The sequence below is a fragment of the Branchiostoma floridae genome, chromosome 5, assembly GCF_000003815.2.
Source record: "Branchiostoma floridae strain S238N-H82 chromosome 5, Bfl_VNyyK, whole genome shotgun sequence".
Classification (NCBI taxonomy): domain Eukaryota; kingdom Metazoa; phylum Chordata; class Leptocardii; order Amphioxiformes; family Branchiostomatidae; genus Branchiostoma; species Branchiostoma floridae.
In genome coordinates, this window is record NC_049983.1 from 12,647,215 (window position 1) to 12,659,714 (window position 12,500).

Genomic DNA, 12,500 nt, shown 5'->3' on the forward strand with positions numbered 1-12,500 from the left:
AATTAGTGGATTCCAGTTGAAACGTCTGACCGTACTTTTTGGCGTATCTTATTACCTGGATGTCTAACCTACATCGACGTAACTATGGAAATGTATTCGTCATTTGTAGTTTAAACTAGATGGGAAGCCCTCCAACAATACAGGTGAGGCCAGGCCCTGGCGGCGGCATGCAGTAACCAAGGTTCTCCAGGCCGCTTTTCCCGGTCGGTACTTAGATCATAGCCTTAATTTTAGATCCACGGTGTTAGATCTCGCCCAGCATCCGGTTGGCCTTCTAGGGAGGGGATGGGCTAGTTACAGCTCTGGACAGTAGAGTTTGTGTTACACAGACTACTTAGATAACAGGCGCAATCATTTTTCTTCGCAAACAAATATATGTCCTCGTCACCTTCTGTTCGTGTGTTGTTCTTTTTTTTTTTACGTTTCATGGTCCTATCCATGAACTTTATTTACAAGTACACAGTGGAAGCCAGTTAATTGCACCTCCGATAAACGCACACTTCGGGTAATTGCACGGAATCCCAAACCGTCTCCCATTCACTCCATTGTTAGTGACTTCGCTTATCTGCACTACAAAAAATCACCAACGCCGGATAATTGCACGAAAATTTGTCAAACATCGTCAACAAATTGACTGAAAATGCGTGCTAAAAGTCGTCATACACGGTACAAATAAGCCGAAAACGGCCTTTGTGAAGTCGCCATACTGACAACATGTATGAAATTGTTATTGGGATCAAAAGAAAGCGATATTGTGGCGTCGGCACCATGAAGAGACGCCCGCCCGCTAAAGGTCGTCAAAGCCCACATTACGATTTGGCAGACAACTTGCTGCGACATACGCAATAAAAACTGTTCTCTATCTGTACATTGTCTAATTACTGTAATTAGGGTCGCGGGGAAATACTTATGCAGTGGTTTTATGTTCTTGGCAGCCAGTCGGAAACACAGCGACTCGGGGCCTACAGACGGACATAACACTCGCCTTCGGCGGTGCAATGCTTCAGTTTCGTGATCAGGCAGCTACATAACGTATACAGTAACTTACTTTTAGTTATATTTCAGCCATACCATATATGGTATGGTGAAATATATTGTATTCGTAATGTTTCTTTCTTTCTTTCTTTCTTTCTCCTGTCAAATCTTCAAAGCGATTCATCTCCGTCGTTCCGTGTCCGAACGACCTGAAATTTGGCACAAGGGTAGAGTGGGTCAATACCAAGGTGCTGTTTTCTCATTTTTTTCATATCTGCCTCTAAAATGATTTTATTGAAGTTTAAAGGTCATGTTTTGACCAAAACGGTATATTGTGGCCCCCTGTTCCCTTGAATTACAATGGAATGACCTTAAATTTGGTGTAGATAGGCATTAGATAGTTGGTAAAATGATCCAAGTAAAATTTTGGGCATAAACTACTTTAAAATGCTTAATTTCAGCGCTTTTCTGAGGGGAAATTGGTTTTCTTTCGGCTTCCTGCCGTGAACTCCAGTGACCCCAGAGCCCACACGTGCCAGGTGCCAGCGGCCTGGGGAGAGCGAGAGTTAATTACTTTATGGACGCCAGCCAATCAGTGACGAGAAAGGCGAATGCTAGTTAATATTCATAAGCGGGGCCTTGCAATCCCGTATATACACAAACGGATGCATATTACAGCATTACAGTGGCCATATGGTACCCTGTGCCCGGTTTGAAATTGTAGTTTGCGAGGATTTGGAGTTCAGACAGGGTCATTTGAGCGGTAGCGGACGGTACGCGTGCATTGAACGTTAGTGTCGATGAATTTACCAACATTCCGCATGGCACTATCAATCATTTTCGGCAGATTTGGACAGGGAAAATTGGACGGCTTGCGTTTAGTTTTGATACGTAAGTTTGACAGTGGCGAGAATGCATGTATTTTTTCCCGAACAAATGTAGGTACTTCTAGTGTTGTTGTTGTTCTTTTTGACGTAAATTTTGTACATTCAAATTGTAAGTAACTTTAAACTGCCAGAGTTTGAGCCCAATAAAACACTCTCAGTACCAGAGTATCACCACTGACCTCCGAAAAGAACCTCCCGAACAAAGTAGAAACACCTATCCTCCAGGTCTCGCACGCTACGAGCAGGATAGGAAATTATAACACTCAGACAAGATTACGTCCGATGGCTGATTGCATACAAAGTAAAACAATTTAACAGTGGTATGCAGGGGCATATACTTAACAAAGAATTCGAAGGAAAATGAAATATATAGATAAAGCAAAATCAAATTAACTTGTTGGTCCTGGGATCTTTCAGAAAAGAAATGAAGCGACAGAGTGGTAAAATTTTTGTAAAATTTCGAGACGTCTCCGTTTATGTAATGGCTCATACAAAACAAGAAGAAGATTGAAGTTTTTAGCTTGAAAAAAACAACAACACTCCTACTACACAGTACCTGCACCTGCTTGACAATTATTAAAACGCATGCCCTACTTGCTTAAAAAAAGTTCACTGCAATAATAAATGTACCCACATCACAAGGAGATTATGACGGTACTTAGACCTAGTTATCGAAGTGGAAATTGTTGAATGGCGTCATGTAATTTCATGACGAAAATCTTCTGAATGGAAGATGCGTTTTTTTTTCACTGCCGCAATTCTAAAAACCAATCAGTTATGCATAGGCGCTCCTGTGAAAGATTATATTCTTCCATATGGGCCCGGGGCATATTGGACAAGCTCTGTTTTGACATGGAATCAATTCACAATATTAGTTCTCTTTTGGGGATAACTTACATTAAACTATTGCATTTTTGCGCAGGGGTGACTTGGAACAGTCCAATGTTGCGTGGGAATGGGTATGGCTGAAATATGCTGTATTTGCACCCAAGCAAATGTCGGCCTTTCTAGTTTCGATTTCAAGTGCATTGCAGTACGATGTTTCGTGAAGACATGTATATGACGTCCGGAGCACAACAGGTACAGCACTACTGTAACACGTAAATAAACTGTGCGTTGTACTACCTCCTCTCGGCCCCTCCGACCGTGGTGATGGGGTCCAAGTGATCAACTCCGCATTATCGCACACGCCGGATTATTGCACGAAATTCGCTGGCAAACTGGGTGTGCAATTAAGCGGCTTCCACTGTATAAAAACGAATGAATGTTTTTTATTTCGCATCGAGCGACAAACAATAACATACAATGGCAGCCTTCTTTGTACAGAGTTCGTGCCATCTGTTGGTGTTGCACAGAGACGGAAGAGGCAACTGGTCTAGAGACATGTCGTAACTAGCAAAGGTGGAACCAAGAATTATACGGCAAGCTCTTTTTTGTACGTTCTCTATGGCCCTAGACTGGGCACTAGTGATTCCTGGGTGCCATACCGGACACGCGTATTCTAAGACTGGTCTTAAATCCCCAGAACACTAATGTCAAGTCACTAGAGTCTAGACCATGTCTCTTTAATACCCGTAACAGGTGTCAGAAAAACAGAGGTCAGGTTCCAGTACGGCCCCCTAATCATTTTCTACGGCACTTTTGATTTTGTATATCTCGTGTTTGGACATGTTTTGGTCGCAACATTTAGTGGTACATTATAGCTCTTGGGACAGTGAGTGTGTGATGACGGTTTGGGTCTATTAGCTTTTGGGGCAGCTGTCGATTTTGTTTGAGACTTTAAGAGAATAAGTCAAGGACGGGTATCGCCATGGCGTATGGTATGCAGATAGCTTTTAAGTGATCTTTGACATGAACGCACAAATCAGTATGCCACTTTCATAGTTGATAAGAAAAATTATCAATCCGTTGCATTCCGTGCTAGGGCTATTCAAGCATGTGACAAAGTAAGTGAGAAACAGAGAAACCCAATAGATACAAATTAATGAAACGATTTCTAGTTTGCATTACCAGAAAATTCCATGGCACTAGATGACAGAAATTTCATACGGCTTTAGAGTTTAAGTGAAGCGAACTGAACATTGAAAACCATTTGTATACTTGATCAGAAAATGTTACAATATTTCCTCATCAAGGGAAGACTTTCATTCTTATGTTACTTGGGTGGCCGTGGATGATCAAGTGATACAATCTATGGAAAGCCTTTATTTGCATAATAATTAAGCATCATTCCTAAAGAAAGGTTAACATCATTTGGCGAAGGTATGAGGTCGTCAATCCAACCAACCAGCCAACCAGCCAGCCAAGAAGCCAGTCAACCAGCCAGCCAGCCAGCCAGCTAGCCAACCAACCAACCGACCAACCAACCAACCAACCAACCAACCAACCAACCAACCAACCAACCAACCAACCAAACAAACAAACAAACAAACAAACAAAATACAAGATAAACAGCAAACCATGCCGACTGACACCAACAAGGAGCAACTCGGCTTAACTCGGCTAAACTCGGCGAAGCCTTGTACTGGTTGTAGACTGGAGTTGGTGCTGAAGTTGGCTGGCGTACTTCAAGAAAATGACATTTAGAAAGCCCGAGATAGGCATTAGGCCACAGGAAGTAAATTTTATGGATGACATCCTCTGCACACTGCAAAAGTAGTGCGATTGGGTGAAAAAAAAACAAGATTGGTGAGAAAAAACAAGATGGCTACATTTTCAAAAATAAGCACCACAAAGTTGTGATAACTGTTGTAAAAAGAATTAAAGGGACAAAACATGGTATCAGAGCCAACAAGGCATTCATTAATGTATTCAAGACATATCCATCATATCCTACATCCTATGTCGGGTAAGACATGTACTTATTTGGTACTGACACTAGTGTGGTAGACTGGCATCACCAACAAAGTTGGGAACCACATTCATAGCTACCATATTGGTATATTAACTATCCAATAAGTTTCATTTCTACAATTACAGTCCTGGGTACCTCGCAAGCGTCACTTTTACAAGTACAATTATTAGGCTACAACACAATATATTTGCTCATTTTGGTACTTTATCGTCATGTTGAATAAAAATCCCTGCAGAAGAAAAAAAATCTGGTTATTTTTTCTGAAATCAGGCGAAAATTAATGCGCGCGCTAATATCATCCATTAAATTTTCTTGCTGTGGCCTTAGCTTCATTGGCAGTTGCGCTTGAGCATCCTTGAGGACATCACATTTACGTCTTCATAGGTCATTCAAGGCTTCGGGTGCTCAGCTGGCGGCGGTCAGATAAGGCCAGCAATCAGCGACCCAGTACAAAAAGAAATGGCCAGCAAAAGTGTATTATGAGCCAAAAAAAGGCCCAAGAGAGCCTACTATGGAGGCTACCATTACTTACTGTTACCAATGAGCTTGAAGAGAAAATCCCCGTGCTGTTAAGGCTACTTGTTGCTCATCATTCAGTGGAAGTAATGAAGTCCTTGTCATGCATTACATTACATTACATTACGCTGGCAACACACAATGGCCAATCACGGCAGATAGCGAAGAGAGCTCAATCAGTGTCGGCAAATGAAAGGTTATCATAAAAGGTTATTGTGAAAGGTTATCAAATACTTTCTTACTTGGTTTTCTTTCGAAGTGAACGAAACCACATCGAACTTTCCTTTGATATTAGGAACAGCGGTGACTTTTGACGTTTTGTCTTGCTGTTCTCCTATCATGGAGAAAGTCCCCTGGCGACTGGTATTTAAGTTACGAATGAATAAATGAATTTAATTCCACGGCAATCAACTTGGGGTCATGGCATCAGTGTGAGCCACGTGAAAATGCAGTCTTGTTGTGGCCAACCCGTTGCTTAGGTGACGTATCACTCAAATTATCCTGGAGACTACGGCCTTGCAGAATAATGAGAATGCTTTTAATCAACCCTCTGGCCGCGCTCCCACACTCCAAACCACCTGACCTGTGGGTTTGCTATCTAATCTCGTGTTGCATTAGGTAGGCCGCTAGAAAAGACGCGTTAACACTTCGTCATAACTCCTGTAAAGAAGCAACCAGTAGCACAAGCAGGCGTTATTTTTTTTAAAGACTTGTTTACAAGTAAACCCATTTATACGAATACAGGTCCATTCGTGGTGCTTGATGGGAGTTACGTCAAGCATGTTTCCAATATGCTGAAGACCCAGGTCAATTTTTGAATCAAAACAACAGAAGATTTAAGTTGCTGAGACATTTTGACCCACACTACAAAGTTACAAACATAATTTTCTAGATAGATCAGTCCTAAATCTTTAACATTATCTGGGGTGTTTTTTGAATGGGTATGGGTTTCAGTACTAAGGATGATCAAAATGTGGAGAATGAGGTCGCTATGGCTGTGAATTGAAAACAAGTTTTCCGAATATGACAGCCCCCCACGATCCCATGTGTTGTCTTGATGTAGGGACACTTAAAGAACAGCTTGTTTTAAACCAGTTTCCCCAGACAAGAATAGGTTGCAGCTAATGGAAGACAGGAGAACTAAGAGACGTCATCTTGTCTGACATCACTTTAAGGACATGTCGACAGCTTGCAGGATGTAAAAGGCTGACAGAAACAAAGCTACTTTGATAGACGACTTTCTACTTACTACAAAGTAGACATTGATTGATATCTACAAGCAACTCTAGTGCACTAATAGAGCTACTTTGATGGATGACTTTCTACTTACTACAAAGTAGCATTGATTGATATCTACCATCAACTCATGATAATGTGCACTAAGAAGCTCACAGGACATAAACGGCTGACAGGAACAAAGCTACTTTTATGGACGATTTTCTACTTACTACACCGTGAAAATCATATGATACTGGGTGGTTCAAAAAGTATTGCAACTGGTCTTACAACAGGCTCATTTTTTCATCGAATGAGTTGAACTTTGGTACAAAGGTAAAGGCATATGTCATCTTGAGATTGAAATATCTCAATTCGTTTTTCAGATTTTTAGGAGCAACTTAGTTGATTTAAAGATGACCACTCTTGGAAGCTTGTCAGAAGATCAGTTCCTCTAGATCTGACCCACTTATAACTACTGTATGAAACTAAAATTTTACCTGTATAATAGTGAGTGTCTCGATGAGTTACATGACGATTTTCATCTCTGAACTCCAAATGGTTCTTCTTTTACAGCTGCTAGAATGGAGTGAGTTGCTACATTGCAGGCAGTTTGAATAATAGCCAAATACGTGATTTGTTGATTAAAGGGTTGTGTACACTGCTTTTTCATTAACTAAAAGATACGAAACTTGGCACAAATCTTAAGACCAAGGAGTGTGCGAATTTTGATAAAGTTGATAAAGGTCGGCTACGGAAATCTTAATCAGCCCGCCCCTGATCAACGACCCTGACAACCGCCCTCATACATTACTTCACCCCAGGAACGAAAAAATTAAAACTGACTGGACTTCAAAAGTGAAAATAGGCATGTGGCATGACGAGAAATGCAGCTTTACACATATGCAGTTTCATTTTCTTACAATAGACACCAGTGAGTCAATGACATTATTATATTTCAGCCATACCATATATGGTATGGTGAAATATATTGTATTCGTAATGTTTCTTTCTTTCTTTCTTTCTTTCTTTCTCCTGTCAAATCTTCAAAGCGATTCATCTCCGTCGTTCCGTGTCCGAACGACCTGAAATTTGGCACAAGGGTAGAGTGGGTCAATACCAAGGTGCTGTTTTCTCATTTTTTTCATATCTGCCTCTAAAATGATTTTATTGAAGTTTAAAGGTCATGTTTTGACCAAAACGGTATATTGTGGCCCCCTGTTCCCTTGAATTACAATGGAATGACCTTAAATTTGGTGTAGATAGGCATTAGATAGTTGGTAAAATGATCCAAGTAAAATTTTGGGCATAAACTACTTTAAAATGCTTAATTTCAGCGCTTTTCTGAGGGGAAATTGGTTTTCTTTCGGCTTCCTGCCGTGAACTCCAGTGACCCCAGAGCCCACACGTGCCAGGTGCCAGCGGCCTGGGGAGAGCGAGAGTTAATTACTTTATGGACGCCAGCCAATCAGTGACGAGAAAGGCGAATGCTAGTTAATATTCATAAGCGGGGCCTTGCAATCCCGTATATACACAAACGGATGCATATTACAGCATTACAGTGGCCATATGGTACCCTGTGCCCGGTTTGAAATTGTAGTTTGCGAGGATTTGGAGTTCAGACAGGGTCATTTGAGCGGTAGCGGACGGTACGCGTGCATTGAACGTTAGTGTCGATGAATTTACCAACATTCCGCATGGCACTATCAATCATTTTCGGCAGATTTGGACAGGGAAAATTGGACGGCTTGCGTTTAGTTTTGATACGTAAGTTTGACAGTGGCGAGAATGCATGTATTTTTTCCCGAACAAATGTAGGTACTTCTAGTGTTGTTGTTGTTCTTTTTGACGTAAATTTTGTACATTCAAATTGTAAGTAACTTTAAACTGCCAGAGTTTGAGCCCAATAAAACACTCTCAGTACCAGAGTATCACCACTGACCTCCGAAAAGAACCTCCCGAACAAAGTAGAAACACCTATCCTCCAGGTCTCGCACGCTACGAGCAGGATAGGAAATTATAACACTCAGACAAGATTACGTCCGATGGCTGATTGCATACAAAGTAAAACAATTTAACAGTGGTATGCAGGGGCATATACTTAACAAAGAATTCGAAGGAAAATGAAATATATAGATAAAGCAAAATCAAATTAACTTGTTGGTCCTGGGATCTTTCAGAAAAGAAATGAAGCGACAGAGTGGTAAAATTTTTGTAAAATTTCGAGACGTCTCCGTTTATGTAATGGCTCATACAAAACAAGAAGAAGATTGAAGTTTTTAGCTTGAAAAAAACAACAACACTCCTACTACACAGTACCTGCACCTGCTTGACAATTATTAAAACGCATGCCCTACTTGCTTAAAAAAAGTTCACTGCAATAATAAATGTACCCACATCACAAGGAGATTATGACGGTACTTAGACCTAGTTATCGAAGTGGAAATTGTTGAATGGCGTCATGTAATTTCATGACGAAAATCTTCTGAATGGAAGATGCGTTTTTTTTTCACTGCCGCAATTCTAAAAACCAATCAGTTATGCATAGGCGCTCCTGTGAAAGATTATATTCTTCCATATGGGCCCGGGGCATATTGGACAAGCTCTGTTTTGACATGGAATCAATTCACAATATTAGTTCTCTTTTGGGGATAACTTACATTAAACTATTGCATTTTTGCGCAGGGGTGACTTGGAACAGTCCAATGTTGCGTGGGAATGGGTATGGCTGAAATATGCTGTATTTGCACCCAAGCAAATGTCGGCCTTTCTAGTCAATTATACGTTAATTGAGCCTCTCATTTCTTCCGACAGGCTACCAAGGGTGTGGTCATCTTGAACTCGACTCAGTCACTTATAAAATCCTGACAAACAAATTGAGATATTTCAATCTCAAGATGACATATGCCTTTATCTTTGTGCCAAATTTTAACTCATTCGATGAAAAAATGAGCCTGTTGTAAGACCAGTTGCATTACTTTTTGAACCACCCTCGTATCTACCATCAACTCTTGTTGTTGATGGTCAGTCGATATGTTCAACTGAAAAGGGCTTTCAAATTCAAACCCTAACCTGCAGTTGATATGCAGGTTGATATGTGAAGTGTCATGCTCCGTGGTCTACACTTACTTCAGCCTATGATTGTTGGATCAAAGGGACGGTTGTGTGCTTCGTTCATCTGGAGTGAAGTGGCATAACAGCATATCTATTAACTACAAACCTTTTAATCCAGGCATTATCTGCAGGAAAATGACCATAGCATTTTTGAAATTCCGTGGACATTGACAATTTTTTATTCACACTACCAAGTTATAAACATTATTTTCTAGATAAGTCAGTTCTTGGACATTGACAGAAATCTTCAAAATTGATATTCGCACCCCAAAATGTGGCCCATGCCGCTTCATTCCAGGTGTGGCACTCCACTTTCTGAATGCCCTTTACAGCTCAAGAATGCCGCCGTCCAGCAAATTGCATTTTACATGGAAAGCTTATGTAAGCAACGATAATGGGCATGCAGTTATATAAATGTCAGGGGAAACCCACTGGCACTGATTTGATTACCTAGGCTTAAAGTCTTGCCTGAAGAAAACTCCTCATCAAACAATGCATATTTTCAAAGCAGAGGTTGAGCTGCGGAGATAAAGTAGTGGTCGGGATTTTTAAAGGCTCGTGAGGGGAGCGAGCTGGTAAAAATCCCAACTATCCCAAATCTGTGACCAAGAAAAATACAACAGTGAAGAAAGAAACTGGCTGGTCATTGTGTTTGACACCCCAAAATCCCTGCACACCATCTTGTACTCTGGAGGCCTACTACTCCTAAAGGTCAAAGAGGTAGGGGAAGACCCAGGGTTACTTACGTAGCAACACAAGCCTGCAAGATACTTGATAAGAGCTACAAAGGGCCATGGAGGATCAAGTGCTGTGGAAGAGGCACTCTGGATTGGTTCAAGTGGGAGCTCGAACTAACACAGTTTTTCCCGATATCGGCGAGCCTACAACCTCTCGCCGACAGCTTTTTTTTCGTCGTCTAGATGGAACTACTATATCGGCAATACGATATCGGGAAAATTTCTCCCGAAAGGTCGTACCATTCGAACGAATACTACGATACCTTACCAATAGCTTAGCAGGGGTCCCCGACAGCTTCGCGCGCGTGTAGATGCTTCCCGACTTTGGGAAGGCTCATTAGCATATAACGTCATGTGGAAAATCGCACTATATGTTTATGACTGCAAGCGCCATGGGTGTCCGGCCCCCAACGTCCTAGATCCCTCCCGACATCTCCACAGATATCGGTAAAAACTGTGTGTAGACTGGGCCTAAGGCACGATCTACACACAGTTTTTCCCGATATCGGCGAGCCTACAACCATTCGCCGACAGCTTTTTTTCATCGTCTAGATGGAACTGCTATATCGCCATTACGATATCGGGAAAATTTCTCCCGAAAGGTCCGGACCATTCGTACGAAAGCTTAGCAGGGGCCCCCGATAGCTTAGCAGGGGTCTCCGACAGCTTCCGCGCGCGTGTAGATGTGTCCCGACTTCGGGAAGGCTCATTAGCATACAACGCGGGCTCATTAGGCTATATAGCTGTTTATGACTGCAAGCGCCACGGGTGTCCCGCGGCCAGCGTTCCAGATCCCTCCCGACACATCCACCGATATCGGTAAAAACTGTGTATAGATTGGGCCTAATAAGTATGTAAGTCTATATCAAATAGCTTTTATGTACTTAGACTATTGTTACTGATTATTATCCTGTTCATGTCAAACTCTATTTGTATTGTCTTAAAATAAATAAAGAAATGTATGGCTTACATTTCATAAGATCTCTGAATAAAAGAAAACACAAAGTTACAGGGTAACAAATGGTATTAAAAGATTTTATTTCTTCACTCCTTGTAAAAGACGTTTTCCCATTGGCTGTTATGTCTGCGTTCAATCCTGGATCTGTCTCTTGGCTCTGTAGGCGAACAGCCAGACGGCGAATGCAGCGACGGCGGCCACGGTTGGCGAGCTGACCCACGGACCCTGGGAAACACCCTGGAACAAAACACACAGGTGTGATTGTGCAACAAGCATACTAACTTTCATGATATGCGTCACTGCTCGAACTAAACTCTTATCTTCCCTAAAAGTAATATAGAGAGTATCCACCCATGTTGTGCAACATGCATACTAACTGTCATGATACAGGGCTCGAAATTCATTTTTGGGATTATGTGCACGGGTGCACCCAGCTTAAAAAATTGGGTGCACCAAAAAAAATATGGGTGCACCACTTAAATTTAAGTAATAACCTAATAATAATACTTAGTTACAAGCTATCAAATTCTTAAACAAGTACCATGACAGACATTTTTATTATCTTTCTAACTTAGATGTCAAGAATATGCTGTATATTCGTACTTTGATATCTTTACATACATAAAGCTAAGAAAATATTTGGGTGCACCCTGTGCACCCACAGAAAATAATTGGGTGCACAGTTCCAACTTTGGGTGCATTTGGGTACACGTGCACCCAGTATTTCGAGCCCTGTGATATGTATCATTGTTCAAACCAAACTCTATCTTCCCTAAATGTAATGAGAGTATCTGCCCATGCTGTGCAACATACTAACTTTCATGATATGTATTACTGTTCAAACAAAACTCTTAATCTTATCTTCCCTAAAAGTAATATAGAGGTATCCGCCCTTCAAAATTGTAAACAAGTCAGCAGTACATAAATATGCATCTGAAAGATAAAAATATAACTACATGTACAACTCATACAAGAACGGCTCCCATGGATCATACCGGTATCCTGAATATCTAAAGTAGCTTTCATGTTGCTGGCATTATCCTCGTACAAGTACATGTAACTTTTACAAGGAATCTACTATTGGAACAACTACTTCAAAATTGTCCAATGGTTTCAAATTTCTACACTGTTAACAAAGAGTGGAAAAAAATGTGTTCCTGTACTACGAATCCTGCAACCATTTAAAGACTTGCAAGACAGACAGCACAGTGCATCTCTCTTGGCTCTGTTTAAAACCTGTGGTT

General features: G+C 41.2%; 1 protein-coding gene across 1 annotated transcript in view; it reads right to left on the reverse strand.

The window, feature by feature from the left end:
- Positions 1-11,315: 11,315 nt before the first annotated feature.
- Positions 11,316-12,500, reverse strand: part of LOC118416476 (translocon-associated protein subunit delta-like) — a 5,260-nt gene continuing 4,075 nt past the window's right edge. The window contains exon 5 of the mRNA XM_035821585.1: positions 11,316-11,493. Within this exon, the coding sequence (XP_035677478.1) occupies positions 11,389-11,493 (105 nt within the window). The 3' untranslated portion in view covers positions 11,316-11,388. The remainder of the gene's footprint in view (positions 11,494-12,500) is intronic.